The sequence below is a fragment of the Patella vulgata genome, chromosome 7 (assembly GCF_932274485.2).
Source record: "Patella vulgata chromosome 7, xgPatVulg1.2, whole genome shotgun sequence".
NCBI lineage: Eukaryota > Metazoa > Mollusca > Gastropoda > Patellidae > Patella > Patella vulgata.
In genome coordinates, this window is record NC_065885.2 from 57,716,740 (window position 1) to 57,729,162 (window position 12,423).

The 12,423-nt window shown below is 35.5% G+C and overlaps 1 protein-coding gene across 2 annotated transcripts in view; it reads right to left on the reverse strand.

Annotated features, from left to right (window-relative positions):
- Positions 1 to 546: 546 nt before the first annotated feature.
- LOC126827502 (forkhead-associated domain-containing protein 1) overlaps positions 547 to 12,423 on the reverse strand; it is a 37,007-nt gene continuing 25,130 nt past the window's right edge. For both annotated transcript variants that reach the window (XM_050556904.2, XM_050556905.2), the window contains exons 17-25: positions 12,141 to 12,273; positions 10,949 to 11,087; positions 10,327 to 10,556; positions 9,303 to 9,523; positions 8,827 to 8,878; positions 7,771 to 7,884; positions 6,331 to 6,414; positions 4,185 to 4,328; positions 547 to 3,242 (exon numbers count right to left, since the gene is read on the reverse strand). In XM_050556904.2, coding sequence (XP_050412861.2) covers positions 3,219 to 3,242; positions 4,185 to 4,328; positions 6,331 to 6,414; positions 7,771 to 7,884; positions 8,827 to 8,878; positions 9,303 to 9,523; positions 10,327 to 10,556; positions 10,949 to 11,087; positions 12,141 to 12,273 — 1,141 coding nt within the window. In that variant the 3' untranslated portion in view covers positions 547 to 3,218. The remainder of the gene's footprint in view (positions 3,243 to 4,184; positions 4,329 to 6,330; positions 6,415 to 7,770; positions 7,885 to 8,826; positions 8,879 to 9,302; positions 9,524 to 10,326; positions 10,557 to 10,948; positions 11,088 to 12,140; positions 12,274 to 12,423) is intronic.

Sequence of the window (12,423 nt, forward strand, 5' to 3'; positions counted from 1 at the left end):
ACTGTGGTTCAATGAGTATGGCACGGACTCCCTTACCAGGATGACTCTGCTTCCGGGGATAAAGTAACAGTTGATATTTTTCAGATTGCTTACCCAGGTCTGAAAATCCAGAGAAAAATTTCTCACAAACCCTAAATCTTATGTTTTGCAACCCAGGTCTTACCCACTGAGCCACCGTGGCTCCCATGACCAAACAAGATTAAAGCCTAGCGAATTATTGAAATAATCTGAAGGATACTGTTACATTATCTAAATGAAATCAGAGAGAGAGAGAGAGAGGTTAAAGTTCACTGACACAAATGGTTTAATTTTATTTCAATAATTCGCTTGTGCATAAGGGTCTTTAGCAGTGGGAGGAAACCAGAGAAAACCATGAGGTTGGACAGGCGACCCTACTCCTTTTCAGTACAACCGGACCAGTTGACTCAATGACAGACCTTATGATACAGCGCACACGTGCTAACCATTTGGCCATCCAACCCCCTAATGAAATAAACAACAAGAGTCATAGTTTATAATTATTGAAAATTTATTCTAAATGGAATGAAGATAGTATACAGTATTTGGTTACAGAACAATTTGAACAAAACTAGAGATACACTTTAAAAAAACACCAAAGTGGAATTTCAATACAGATATAATTCTTCTAAAATATGGAATTCAATATTTTCTAAGATATAGAATTTAATATAGTTTGTTATTCAGATTCTATATAATGGGTATGATAATAAATTAGAGCATAATTTACAAAAGGTCTTTACTGAGATCTTCTAACAGGACAAACAATACATTTAATTAATTAACTAATTATGTCATTAATTAGGTTAATAATATCTATAATTTATGGGGCACTTATGGAATTTTGTTTTAAAAAAAAAGGCATAACATTATAATAATCTACAAATAACTATCTGAAATAGTTTTATTCGTATTTGAATATTAAAATCTTTAATTAATTGGTTTAGATAAATAATATGTCATTCGATTAAATTTTTTTTTAAAAATTCAATAAAATGATCATATAATTCAAAAGGCATTTAAATTTCCAAATAGTTTTATTCATATTTAAATATTAAAATCTTTAATTAATTAGTTTAGATAAATAATATGTCATTCAATTAAATTTCTTTAAAAATTCAATGAAATGATTATATAATTCAAAAGGCATTTTAAAATAGTATCAGATCAACATTTATAAAATTTAAAAATGAGAAACTTTAACATCTATCTACATATTAGAATGAGCATAATTATTTTTATCTATGTATATATATGAGCATTTTAAAACTAACTAGCTGTGGTTTGACCTTGGTGATTAACAATTATTATCAACAGAAATAATAGATGCATTATGCAAGAACAAAATCTGTCTTCCAATTTTTATTTTTCTAGATCGATTCACTTCTTACATAATGCATCTTTAACATTCACATAAATGAAAAAATGATTTATCTAACAAGCAGGACTGGAAATAAAAATATTTAAAACACAGATGTAACATTATTCTTTGAAGTTGGCATACCATTATTTCCAATAATGTATGGGCAACTTGCCAATCGTACATTATCTATACTAGATGAAATATTGAACTTGTGTGATATATTTCTGTATTTTAAGTTGTTTAATAATAATGGTCTCAAGCTAAAGACATTGCATAATATATTGAAACAACACTCGGCTTACGCCTTGTGCATTATCAATATATTACTTAATGTTTCGCTCTCGACCATTAAACAAAACATATTGTACCTGACAGAATATCAATCACTACTAAACCAGTGTCAGACATTCTGAACTTTGTTTAAGATGCATGTATTAATAAAATCAATAAAAACACACAAAAAAAATAGAAATCGGTGCCCGACAAAATGACAGACACAAGATGGATTGTGTCTTACTAAATTTCCATGTCTGTGACAGGTGCTTAATTTCCAGGCTTGCTGCTGAGAATAAAATGAATCTAAAAATATCTACAATAAAAAACTGAATATATCGGACAAGATAAATATTTATTTAATGGTCGTTTTGTATCTAACAGAATTGAACTAATCTTAGACTAGCCTACACAAACCAATCACATTAAAATCTCCGCCAGACAAAACCTTATTTGGTCAACTGTTTATAGACTATTAATCTGTCACAGTTTGTAAAAATTCCATTCTTCAAATTAAAAAGAAATATTTAGAAAAAAAACACATGGGACTTGGAACTTCTATAAATATATCTACATTAAAAGGGAATAAACCATCTATAAATTAGTAAAACTGGTCAAATGAAGGCTTAATTTATTATCTAAAACTTTACAAATAGATTTCTATTTATCACAGTTTAAAAGATGGACAAGAAGCACTTATATAGAATAAACATTTGACATATCACAGAAAAATTAACACTTAATATCTACATAAAATATACATATTTATATACCATAATTGTCTTTGATCTATAACATAAATATATATATACTATACATCAAATTCCAGTGGTAAAGAATATAACACTTTCTAAACATTAATGAATTTTCATTTTTATTAATAGATGTACCATATAGACATTTTCTTAAATGACATCATACTTGGAACTGTGGGGGACCTGATAGGCAAAAACATTCATTTTTTCTATAGCATAAAATATTACTTTCTACACATTTAAATATATGAAAGTGTGAGTAACTAATGGTATAGATTAGTATAGAATATTACACATTCTAAACATTTAAACATATTTATGAAATTTTTCTTTTTACCAATAAATGTACTATACAAGAGTAATAAACAAAAATGGATACTTATGGAAAACAGCTATTAGTTTATTTAGGTGACGTTTGGATAACATTGAGGTGAGGGCATTGGTAAGTTTTCGTAACTTTTGTCCCAATCCACTTGTACTGTATTTAGGTTCTAGTACAATAAATTATGTTCAAACCAAGAGAGAATATTCCTTGAAACGTTGCCAAAATATACATGTAGCTATTTTTCCACTTTTGTTTATTACTCCAGTCATTTCTTACAGAATGCCACTTAAAGAAGATTATTTACGCAACCTTTTGTTTTAAAAAAACAAAACAAATCTGATTTATTTATTTAATTAATATTTTTATAAAAGTTTTAATGTATTATAAATTCTCTTTTCAAATGATAAAATGTACATAAGGAAGATATTAATACCGGTAAACATGATGAAAAAAAAGATTCTATTTTCAAAGATGATTAATTCTTCTATTCTACTTCAACTTGTTTTCTCTGAAATAAAAATCCAATTATTTTAGAACAAAGAATTTAGTAATATATATAAAATGGGGTTTAACATCCTACTTTTCTGTTCCCATCCGAATGACTAGACAGAGAAAACCCAAAAGGTTAGGCAGTGGACCTACGCCTTGTGCAAGTGTAGGATCGAAACCATTCGCCCCCCCCCCCCACACACACACACACACCCAAGCCACCATATACAGCCATGCACCTAAAGAACATCTACATCTAGTCTGAACACTCTTCCTCAATTAGAAATGAAAATGAAAATAAAAAATGAAATGAAATAGGGTTTAACATGCTACTGTACTGCTCCGACTGGGCGAATGAAGATGGGCATACGCCATGCCGTGTGCTATAAAAGAAGTTTTCCCCGAACAGCTGCACTACGGCCTACTCTTATACCAATTCCAACTGCCAAGGGATCTTTTATGTTCATGACAATGTGTACACGGGACCTCGGTTTTATCATCCCATCTGAACGACTAGACAGCTGTCCTTGTCAACCCCTCCATCCTGCACCACTGACAAGGGGAAACCATGCCAGAAAATCCTGATGAACTTTCTTGGCCAACACCAGATCAAACCTGCGACCTCCAGACTCGCGAACCAGTGTCTTACTCACTTAGCCACCGTGGGTCCGCCTCAATTAGAAGCAGAGTTATTGTGTTCCTAAAGGTGTGACAAACAGATGAACTCAGTCAAGACATTCACCTAACCACAATTTTCTACCTCCATTAAACAGAAAGTGTGACAGACTGATGAATACAAACAGTGGACAACTCATTTCATTAGTCTTCTGGTTTCTCCAATAGGGGTGGTAGGGGAGTAGGGGTGGGGTTGGGTGGTTGGACAAATACAAACAGTTAATGTTATTCAGACTGGTCACAGATTAAAGTCATTTTATCCTTTGTCTATTTAAAATTCACTTACTAAAATTTCTCCCTTTAAACTCATAACTCTCTGATCCTGTCTTCGTAATTCCTCTTCTTTAGAACATAACTGATCTTTCAATGACTTTATTTCAAAATCTTTCTTTTTAAGTAATTCTTTCTGGGCCTTTTTCTGTACTATTGTCTAAAAAAATATAACAGAATATTAACCAACCCATCAATGTTTTGAAACAAAAAATATAACCTTCACTAATTGAATTAACACATAACAAATAAATAGATAGATTGAAATGGGGTTTAACTTCCACTCGACACAAACTAGGTCATTTCGGGACTAACACATGGTTTAATTATATTTCAATAATTCGCTTGTGTGTAGGGGTCTTTAGCCATTGGAGGAGACTGGAGGGCCCAGAGAAAACCCAAAAGGTTGGACATACAATGCTACTTCTTGTCACGTACAACCCGGGAATCGAAACCACACCAGTTGACTCAATGACAGACCTTGTGATACAGCGCGCACGTGCTAACCTTTAGCCATCCAAGCCCCCGAATTAACACATGAACTCTGCCTAATTTAATACACACTTTTTCTTCCTTATTAGAGTTAAATGAAATGAAATGGGCTTTAACATCCTACTGTTCTGCTCCAACTGGGCTAATGAAGACGGCATACACCATACAGTGTGCTAGGATGGAAATTTTGCCTTGGCAGCGGCACTATGGCTTACTCTTATATCGAATTCCAACTGTCAAGGGATCTTTTATGTGCACACCAATGTGTACATTGGACCTCAGGTTTTTTGTCCCATCTGAATGACTAGACAGCTGTCCTTATCAGGTCCTCTGTCCTGCATCATTGACAAGGGGGAACCACACCGAAATATCTGGATGAACTTTTTTCGGCCAATGCAGGGATCGAACACGCAACCTCCAGACTAGCGAGCCATCGTCTTACCCACTTAGCCACGGTGGCCCCAAGAGAATTAAAGGACAATATTTGTTTTGCGCATTTATCACATATGTGATAGAACTGGTTAAACACATTCCCAATATAATTATAACACACAGATCATTGCTACGGTAGATGCTAAACGAAAATTTCAAGAAACGGAAGTGACGCAAAAAAATGAAAAACAAGAGTTATACTTCTATATAACTGACTGAAATAACTACTGATAACAGATACATGGTCGATTTCTTCTCACTGATAATTCCTTCGAAGACGAAAAGTTGTTACATGAGACTTGAAAGGATATCTGACAATTCAACAAAATAATTGAATGTCACTAGATAAACAAGAAAATTAGATTCAGTCAAAGAGATGAGAACCAATAATAAAGTCAGGCTAAATTCAAATTAAATGTACTCAAATGGATTAATTAACTTTTAAATAAGAAAACAAATCAATATATCAACAGGTAGATAATCTTATTTGGAAATGAAAATGAAATGAAATGAGGTTTAACGTCCTACTGTTCTGCTCCTATACTGGGCGAATGAAGACGGGCATACGCCATACAGTGTGCTATGAGGGAAATTTTGCCCGGGCAGCGGCACTATCGCCTACTCTTATATCAAATTCCAACTGCCAAGGGATCTTTTACGTGCATTCCAATGTTTACACGGGACCTCGGTTTTTCATCTCATCCGAAGGACTAGACAGCTGACAAGGGGAAAATGAAATGAAATGGGGTTTAACGTTCTACTGTTCTGCTCCTAAACTGTGCTAATGAAGACTGGCATACGCCATACAGTGTGCTATGAGGGCAATTTTGCCCGGGCAGCGGCGCTACAGTCTACTCTTATATCGAATTCCAACTGCCAAGGGATCTTTTACGTGCACGCCAATGAAATGAAATGAAATGGGGTTTAACGTCCTACTGTTCTGTTTCTAAACTGGGTTAATGAAGACTGGCATACGCCATACATTGCCCGCCTGGGCTGCGGCGCTACGGCCTACTCTTTATCGAATTCCAACGGCCAAAGGATCTTTTACCTGCACGCCAATGTGTACACAGGACCTCGATTTTTCATCCCATCCGAACGACTAGACAGCTGTCCTTGTCAGGCCCTCCGTCCTGCATCACTGACAAGGGGAAACCACGCCGGAAAATCTAATTTGGATACAATTACATTAAAGAAAAGTCCATTAAATTATTGTAGTGAATATTATTATAGATTACCTTGGCGTCATCACTAGTTGGAGATTTTGCAGATTTTGGTGGTTGAGTCTCCAAATGAATTCTCTCATTTTCAAGATGGAAGGTCTGTAAAGAAACAAACCAATTCATTAAGAAGTCGTCCAACTCAAATGTCATAATATTAAAATATCAGTTGTTTCAGCTACATAAATACAATAAAGAATTGACAATGCCACTTCTACAGTTTTTTCAGTTATACCTTTTCACTTAAATTTGTTATGGACACCCCGTTCACTTATCTACCACGTTTATTTATTAGACAAACAGTTTAATTTCCCCGAGATGTGTGTATAAATCAACATCCTGTTAATGGTGACATGACACAACACCTACTTAATGACTACCATCTTAACTGACTAGCACTGGTAAGATGATACTGTAGACTAATGAAGCTAGGCCTTTTAGTAATGACCATCTCTGTCATTAAATCATGGTCAGTATTCTAAACTAATGTTTAGTACGATATGTTGTTCTTCTTAGTGTTTAACGTGCGGTTCCACCGAAGGTGATATCGTAGACAAGTCTTATTTTTATTTTTATGATCTTAGCGCACGCACAGGGGTCTTTCCTGTGGGAGGAAACCGGAGTACCTGGAGTAAACCCACGAGGTTGAGAAGGCGCCCCTATCTTAGTATGATAGAAAGTTGTTAGATATTATACAGTCATTAATTAGCAGATCTGTAACTAGCTGTAAAAGATGTCACTACTGGTGTAAAAGTGTGACTAATTATAACACCCATCACTATCGAATACACAAACCTGGACAATAGTGGTGTATATCATTCAATAGTCACAGTTTTAACACGTTAGTGACAAAACACCTACTTAATGACTACTGCCTGATTACTAACAATTTAATGAACTAATACACATTATGTATATAAACTGACGACTTTGATCTATTAGTGTTGTTAATTTTCATTTATAACAGTTATTTGTTGCTTAGTCCAAAATATCAACGTTACAGTGCAGTAAACATTATGCATTTAAAATGACCACTTGAACCATTTGTGACAGATATCTTCATTGGTAGAAGTCATTTACTCAAAGGTGACAAAAAGAGAGAGAAAGAAATGGGGTTTAACGTCCACTCAACACAAAAGAGGTTATTTCAGGACTAACATATGGTTTTATTTTATTTCAATAATTCTCTTACACGTTGGGGTCTTTAGCAGTGGGAGGAAACCGGAGGACCCGTAGAAAACCCACAAGGTTGGACAGGTGACCCTACTCCTTGTCATGTACAACCGGGGAATCGAAACCACACCAGTTGACTCAATGACAGACTTTATGATACAGCGCGCATACGCTAACCATTTAGCCATCCAAACCCCTCAAAGGTGACCACTATCAACTTTACAGTGACGGTTAATCAAATATTATAAAGAATAATCTTTAATATGAGATGTTTTTTTTATTCACCTTTTTCTCTTTAATGGCTTTGTTAAGACGTTTTTCTTGTTCTAATCTGTCTTTAGTCCTGTTGAGACATTCTCGGAGATAAATGGTTTCCTCGGATCGTCCTTGTACATCATTCTGAAAATATCATCAAAACTTATTATGCAAAAGCAGGCTTCATGATAGATTGGAAGACAACAGCTTTGTCATCTAAGCTGTTATTGAAAATTGTCAAGAGTTTCAAAGTTTTTATGAAACAAGAGAATTCTTGTCAGGATTCTTCTCTAATAAAATGAAATATCACTGATTTTAAAGATGCAGTTTGTAAGAGCTAAATCTACCTATTGTATGTCTTTTTGTTGGCTTCAAATGTCATACAAATTATTAATAAGGTATTTATTCATATGACATGAAAAGCCGATAATGAACTCTCTAGAGCATCAGGTTACTCTTGCAATTTTATAATTTAATGTTAAAATGAATAATGAAGACTTTGTTTTGCGGAATTGGTCAGTGGGGATTGGTCAAACGATTGGGGATTGGTCAAGGGGATTGGTCAAACATTGGGGATTGGTTAACATTGGGATTGGTCAACATTGGGATTGATCAAACATTGGGACTGGTCAAACATTGGGGATTGGTCAAACATTGGGATTGGTTAACATTGGGATTGATCAAACATTGGGACTGGTCAAACATTGGGGATTGATCAAACAATGGGATTGGTCAAACATTGGGATTGGTTAATATTGGGATTGATCAAACATTAGGATTGGTCACACATTGGGATTGGTTAACATTGGGATTGGTCAAGCATTGGGGATTGGTCAAGCATTGGGGATTGATCAACATTGGGATTGGTTAAAGGATTGGGGATATCCATTATCTACTGGTAATTAATTAATTGGTAAAAAAATATGTTACATTTTCTATCATTTGAACCACTGGATGAACAAGCCTATAAGATGTCTACTTGTATGCTCATATTAATCTTTTATAATTAACAGCATAAAACTTATCCTTATAACACTCTAATGCACCCAATAAGAAAAATAATATAGATTGAATAAAAATACTTACTACTAAAGCTTCTAACTGGGCTGATTTCTGTTCAGATACTTCCTTTAACTGTCTGTAAAAGATAATTAATGATACAGAAGCTATACATGGGAAACACCTGGTGCTTAAACAGTAATATTATACACATAGAACCACAGATATCAACCATCAATAGGCTGATTAGTGGTATTATTACTGACCAATAGGCTGATTAGTGATATTATTACTGATCAATTCCTTGTATCTTTGTAAATTCTGAATAGAACAGAATCATTTTTGGACCAATATACTTTTTAGAGACTCAGGACAATTCTGTGACACAGGTATCTGTAACACGGAAAATCCCTTTCAAAATTAATATTAAGCTGATGTTGAGTATTATGTCTAAAGTGAATGACATAGATGTACTTAAATTGGGGAGCATTTTTACCAATCAAGAAAAAAAAACCCTGAAAATTATCTTTGATTTTGATAAAGACAATTTTACTCTCACTTACTTTAATTTTTCTAAATCTTTCTCATAATTGACAAGCATGCCTTCTTTTCTGGCCAGTACTTCTTTCAGAACTCTTATCTTCTTGACCAACAAGTCACACGTTCTTTCTCGTTGTGCCAATAATCTGGTACGATCATCTCGAGGTAGATGTGCCATTGGTCGAAGCCCTTCCACATCTCCCGCTTCCAATGTACCAGCGACACTTTTTAATAAATTAAAATACTGGGAAAAAAAGTAACAGGAATCAGTCAAATGCATAACAAAAATACAACTTTGCCAGGCAAGACAATGTATGACAACCACCAGCTTTAGAGAGAGAGAGAGAGAGAGAGAGAGAGAGATGGGATGTAACCTCTACTCGACATAAACCAGGCCATTTCAGAACTAACACATGGTTCAATTTTATTTCAATAATTTGCTTGCGTGTAGGGGTCTTTAGCATGGAGAGGAAACCAGAGGACCCGCAGAAAACCCACGAGGTTGGACAGGCGACCCAACTCTTTGTCATGTACAACTGGGGAATTGAAACCACGCCAGTTGACTCACAGACCTTATGATACAACGCGCACACACGCTAACCATTCGGCCATCCAACCCCCCAGTTTTTAAGAACTAGCACTACCAAATGATCCGTTGAACAATGGGCATATTTATGTAGTACTAAATCGAAATGTATAGAAAAATAGGCTGAATCCTCTCCTCTTAGCGTACAAATCTTCTTCAAAAACTGAAGTATGTAGAGAATTCACAAATTGCATGTTTCATATATATTTGGTGCGCTTTAGGTCATATGGTCTGTCATTGAGTCAAGTGGCATGGCTTTGAATCTCAGCTTGTATGTGACAAGGAGTAGGGTTACCTGCCCAACTTCTTGGGTATTCTCCAGTTTCCTCCAACAGCTAAAGACCCCTACGCACATTGAATTATTGGTAGTCCCAAAATGACCTCATTTGTGTTGAGTGGACGTTAAACCCAAATTATCTCTCTCTACCTCTCATATATATATATAAGAAACAGATACTCACTGATTGTTCACTACTGTCCAGTGAACTCTGTGTTTCTACATGAGCTGTTCTTTCTATATCGGCTTCAACTGTACCCTTCGCTATCATACCTTTAGCTTTGTTGATTTCACGATCTAAAATACTACGATTATTCAATACATTATCTTCGTTTAAAGCTTGATTAGCTTTCATCTCCGCTAATTCTTTCTTTAATATGACAACTTGTTGTAGAGCTTGATCATGTGTAGGTACTAAAAATAAAATAAAGATCAATCAGCTTTAAATCTTTCAAAGGACATCTTCTTGTCGATACTTGACATTTTTAAATGTTCTTCCAATTTATTAAAATCGCTGATCTCAATCGTACAATTTTCAGGGAGTTAATCATAGGCCTGGATTATCAAGACTACTTATATATGTTATCATAATTCAGAAAATGGTGAGTGTGGCAAGTCCAACAAAGGTTTTATTGACTTTGTAATGCTAGGACCCGGACAAAACCCAGGCGGTTAGTAATGGCAGAAGAAAAATATGACTAATATGCTATTTTTGCTGAACCACCCCACAAACATAGTTACGATTGGCTCTGTGGTAAATCCCAATATGTCACAAAGTTCTTTTACATTAAATTAAGTAAACTTACATGGTGGTCTGGTGTGTTCTAACATTTTAAGTCGACCTCGCAGTTCAGCTAGCGCTTCTCTCTGTCTCATTATTACAGCCTCGTGTCTCTCGCCACGACACTGAGCACCAAGGGCTGACAACTCTGTAGTAATTTTACCCTGTGGAACAAACAATTAATTAGTCCCACGTGCAATATGACAAACAATATTAACAAGCTTTACAAATTTATTAATTTTCAAACCTGAAATAGGCAAGAAACAAAGTATCCAGATTTCTTTGTCTTATACCACAATACACTAACATTCCTGTCCTGTCAAGGACAGCTGTCTAGTAGTTTGGAAGGGATGAAAAACCAAGGTCCTGTGTACATCTTGGCGTGCACGTAGAAGACCCCTTGGCAGTTGGAATTCAAGATAAGAGTAGGCCGCAGAGCCGCTGTCTGGATAAAATTTCCCTCATAGCACACTGTATGGCATATGCCAATCTTCATTAGCCCAGTAGGAGTAGAACAGTAGGACGTTAAACCCCATTTCATTTTATTTCATTTCATTTTAGTTAGTGTGGATCCTATTTCTCCTGAATATTTTAAACCACTACATGTATGTTTAATATATTTCTAACCAATCGCAACCAGTAAATCCCCGGTTCCATCTCAGTGCTAGCCGAGAAAGATGCAGTTCTGGCAAGGAGAGAGAGAGAGAGAGAGAGAGAAATGGGGTTTAACGTCCACTCGACACAAACTAGGTCATTTCGGGACTAACATATGGTTTAATTTCTATTCCAATAATTCGCTTGCGTGTAGGGGTCTTTAGCAGTGGGGGGAAACCGGAGGACCCGGAGAAAACCCACGAGGTTGGACAGGCCACCCTACTCCTTGTCACATACAACCGGGGAATCGAAACCCCGCCAGTTGACTCAATGACAGACAGTATGATACAGCGTGCGTGCTAACCATTCGGCCATCCAAAACCCTCTTTTGGCAAGGAAAAACAGGTAGTTGTTGGATAGGACAAAAAACTCAACAAAGCCCTTCCACTGACAACATGTTAAAGATGCAATGAAAGTTGGAAATCAAAATAAGAGCAGGTTGTGACGCCACTGCAGCTGTCTGGGCAAGATTTCCTTCAAATCGCAATGTATTGCAGATGCCCATTTTCATTAGCTCGGTTGCTGCAGAAAAATTATACATTAAACCCAATTTTTAAATTTACCTCATGGTCTAAAAGATCTAACTGTTTTTTCTGTTCTTCTCGTTCGTCTACGAGACGGGCTTCGTATTCTTTAATCATATTCTTCTTATCATCCATACCATCTTTATACTGACGTACTAAATCTTTCTCTCGTCTATAAAACAAATAATTCACATGAAAGACAGAGAGAGAAATGGGGTTTACATCCACTTGACACAGACTAGGTCATTTCGGGATTAACATATGGTTTTAATTTTATTTCAACAATTCGCTTGCGCATAGGGGTCTTTAGCAGTGGGAGGAA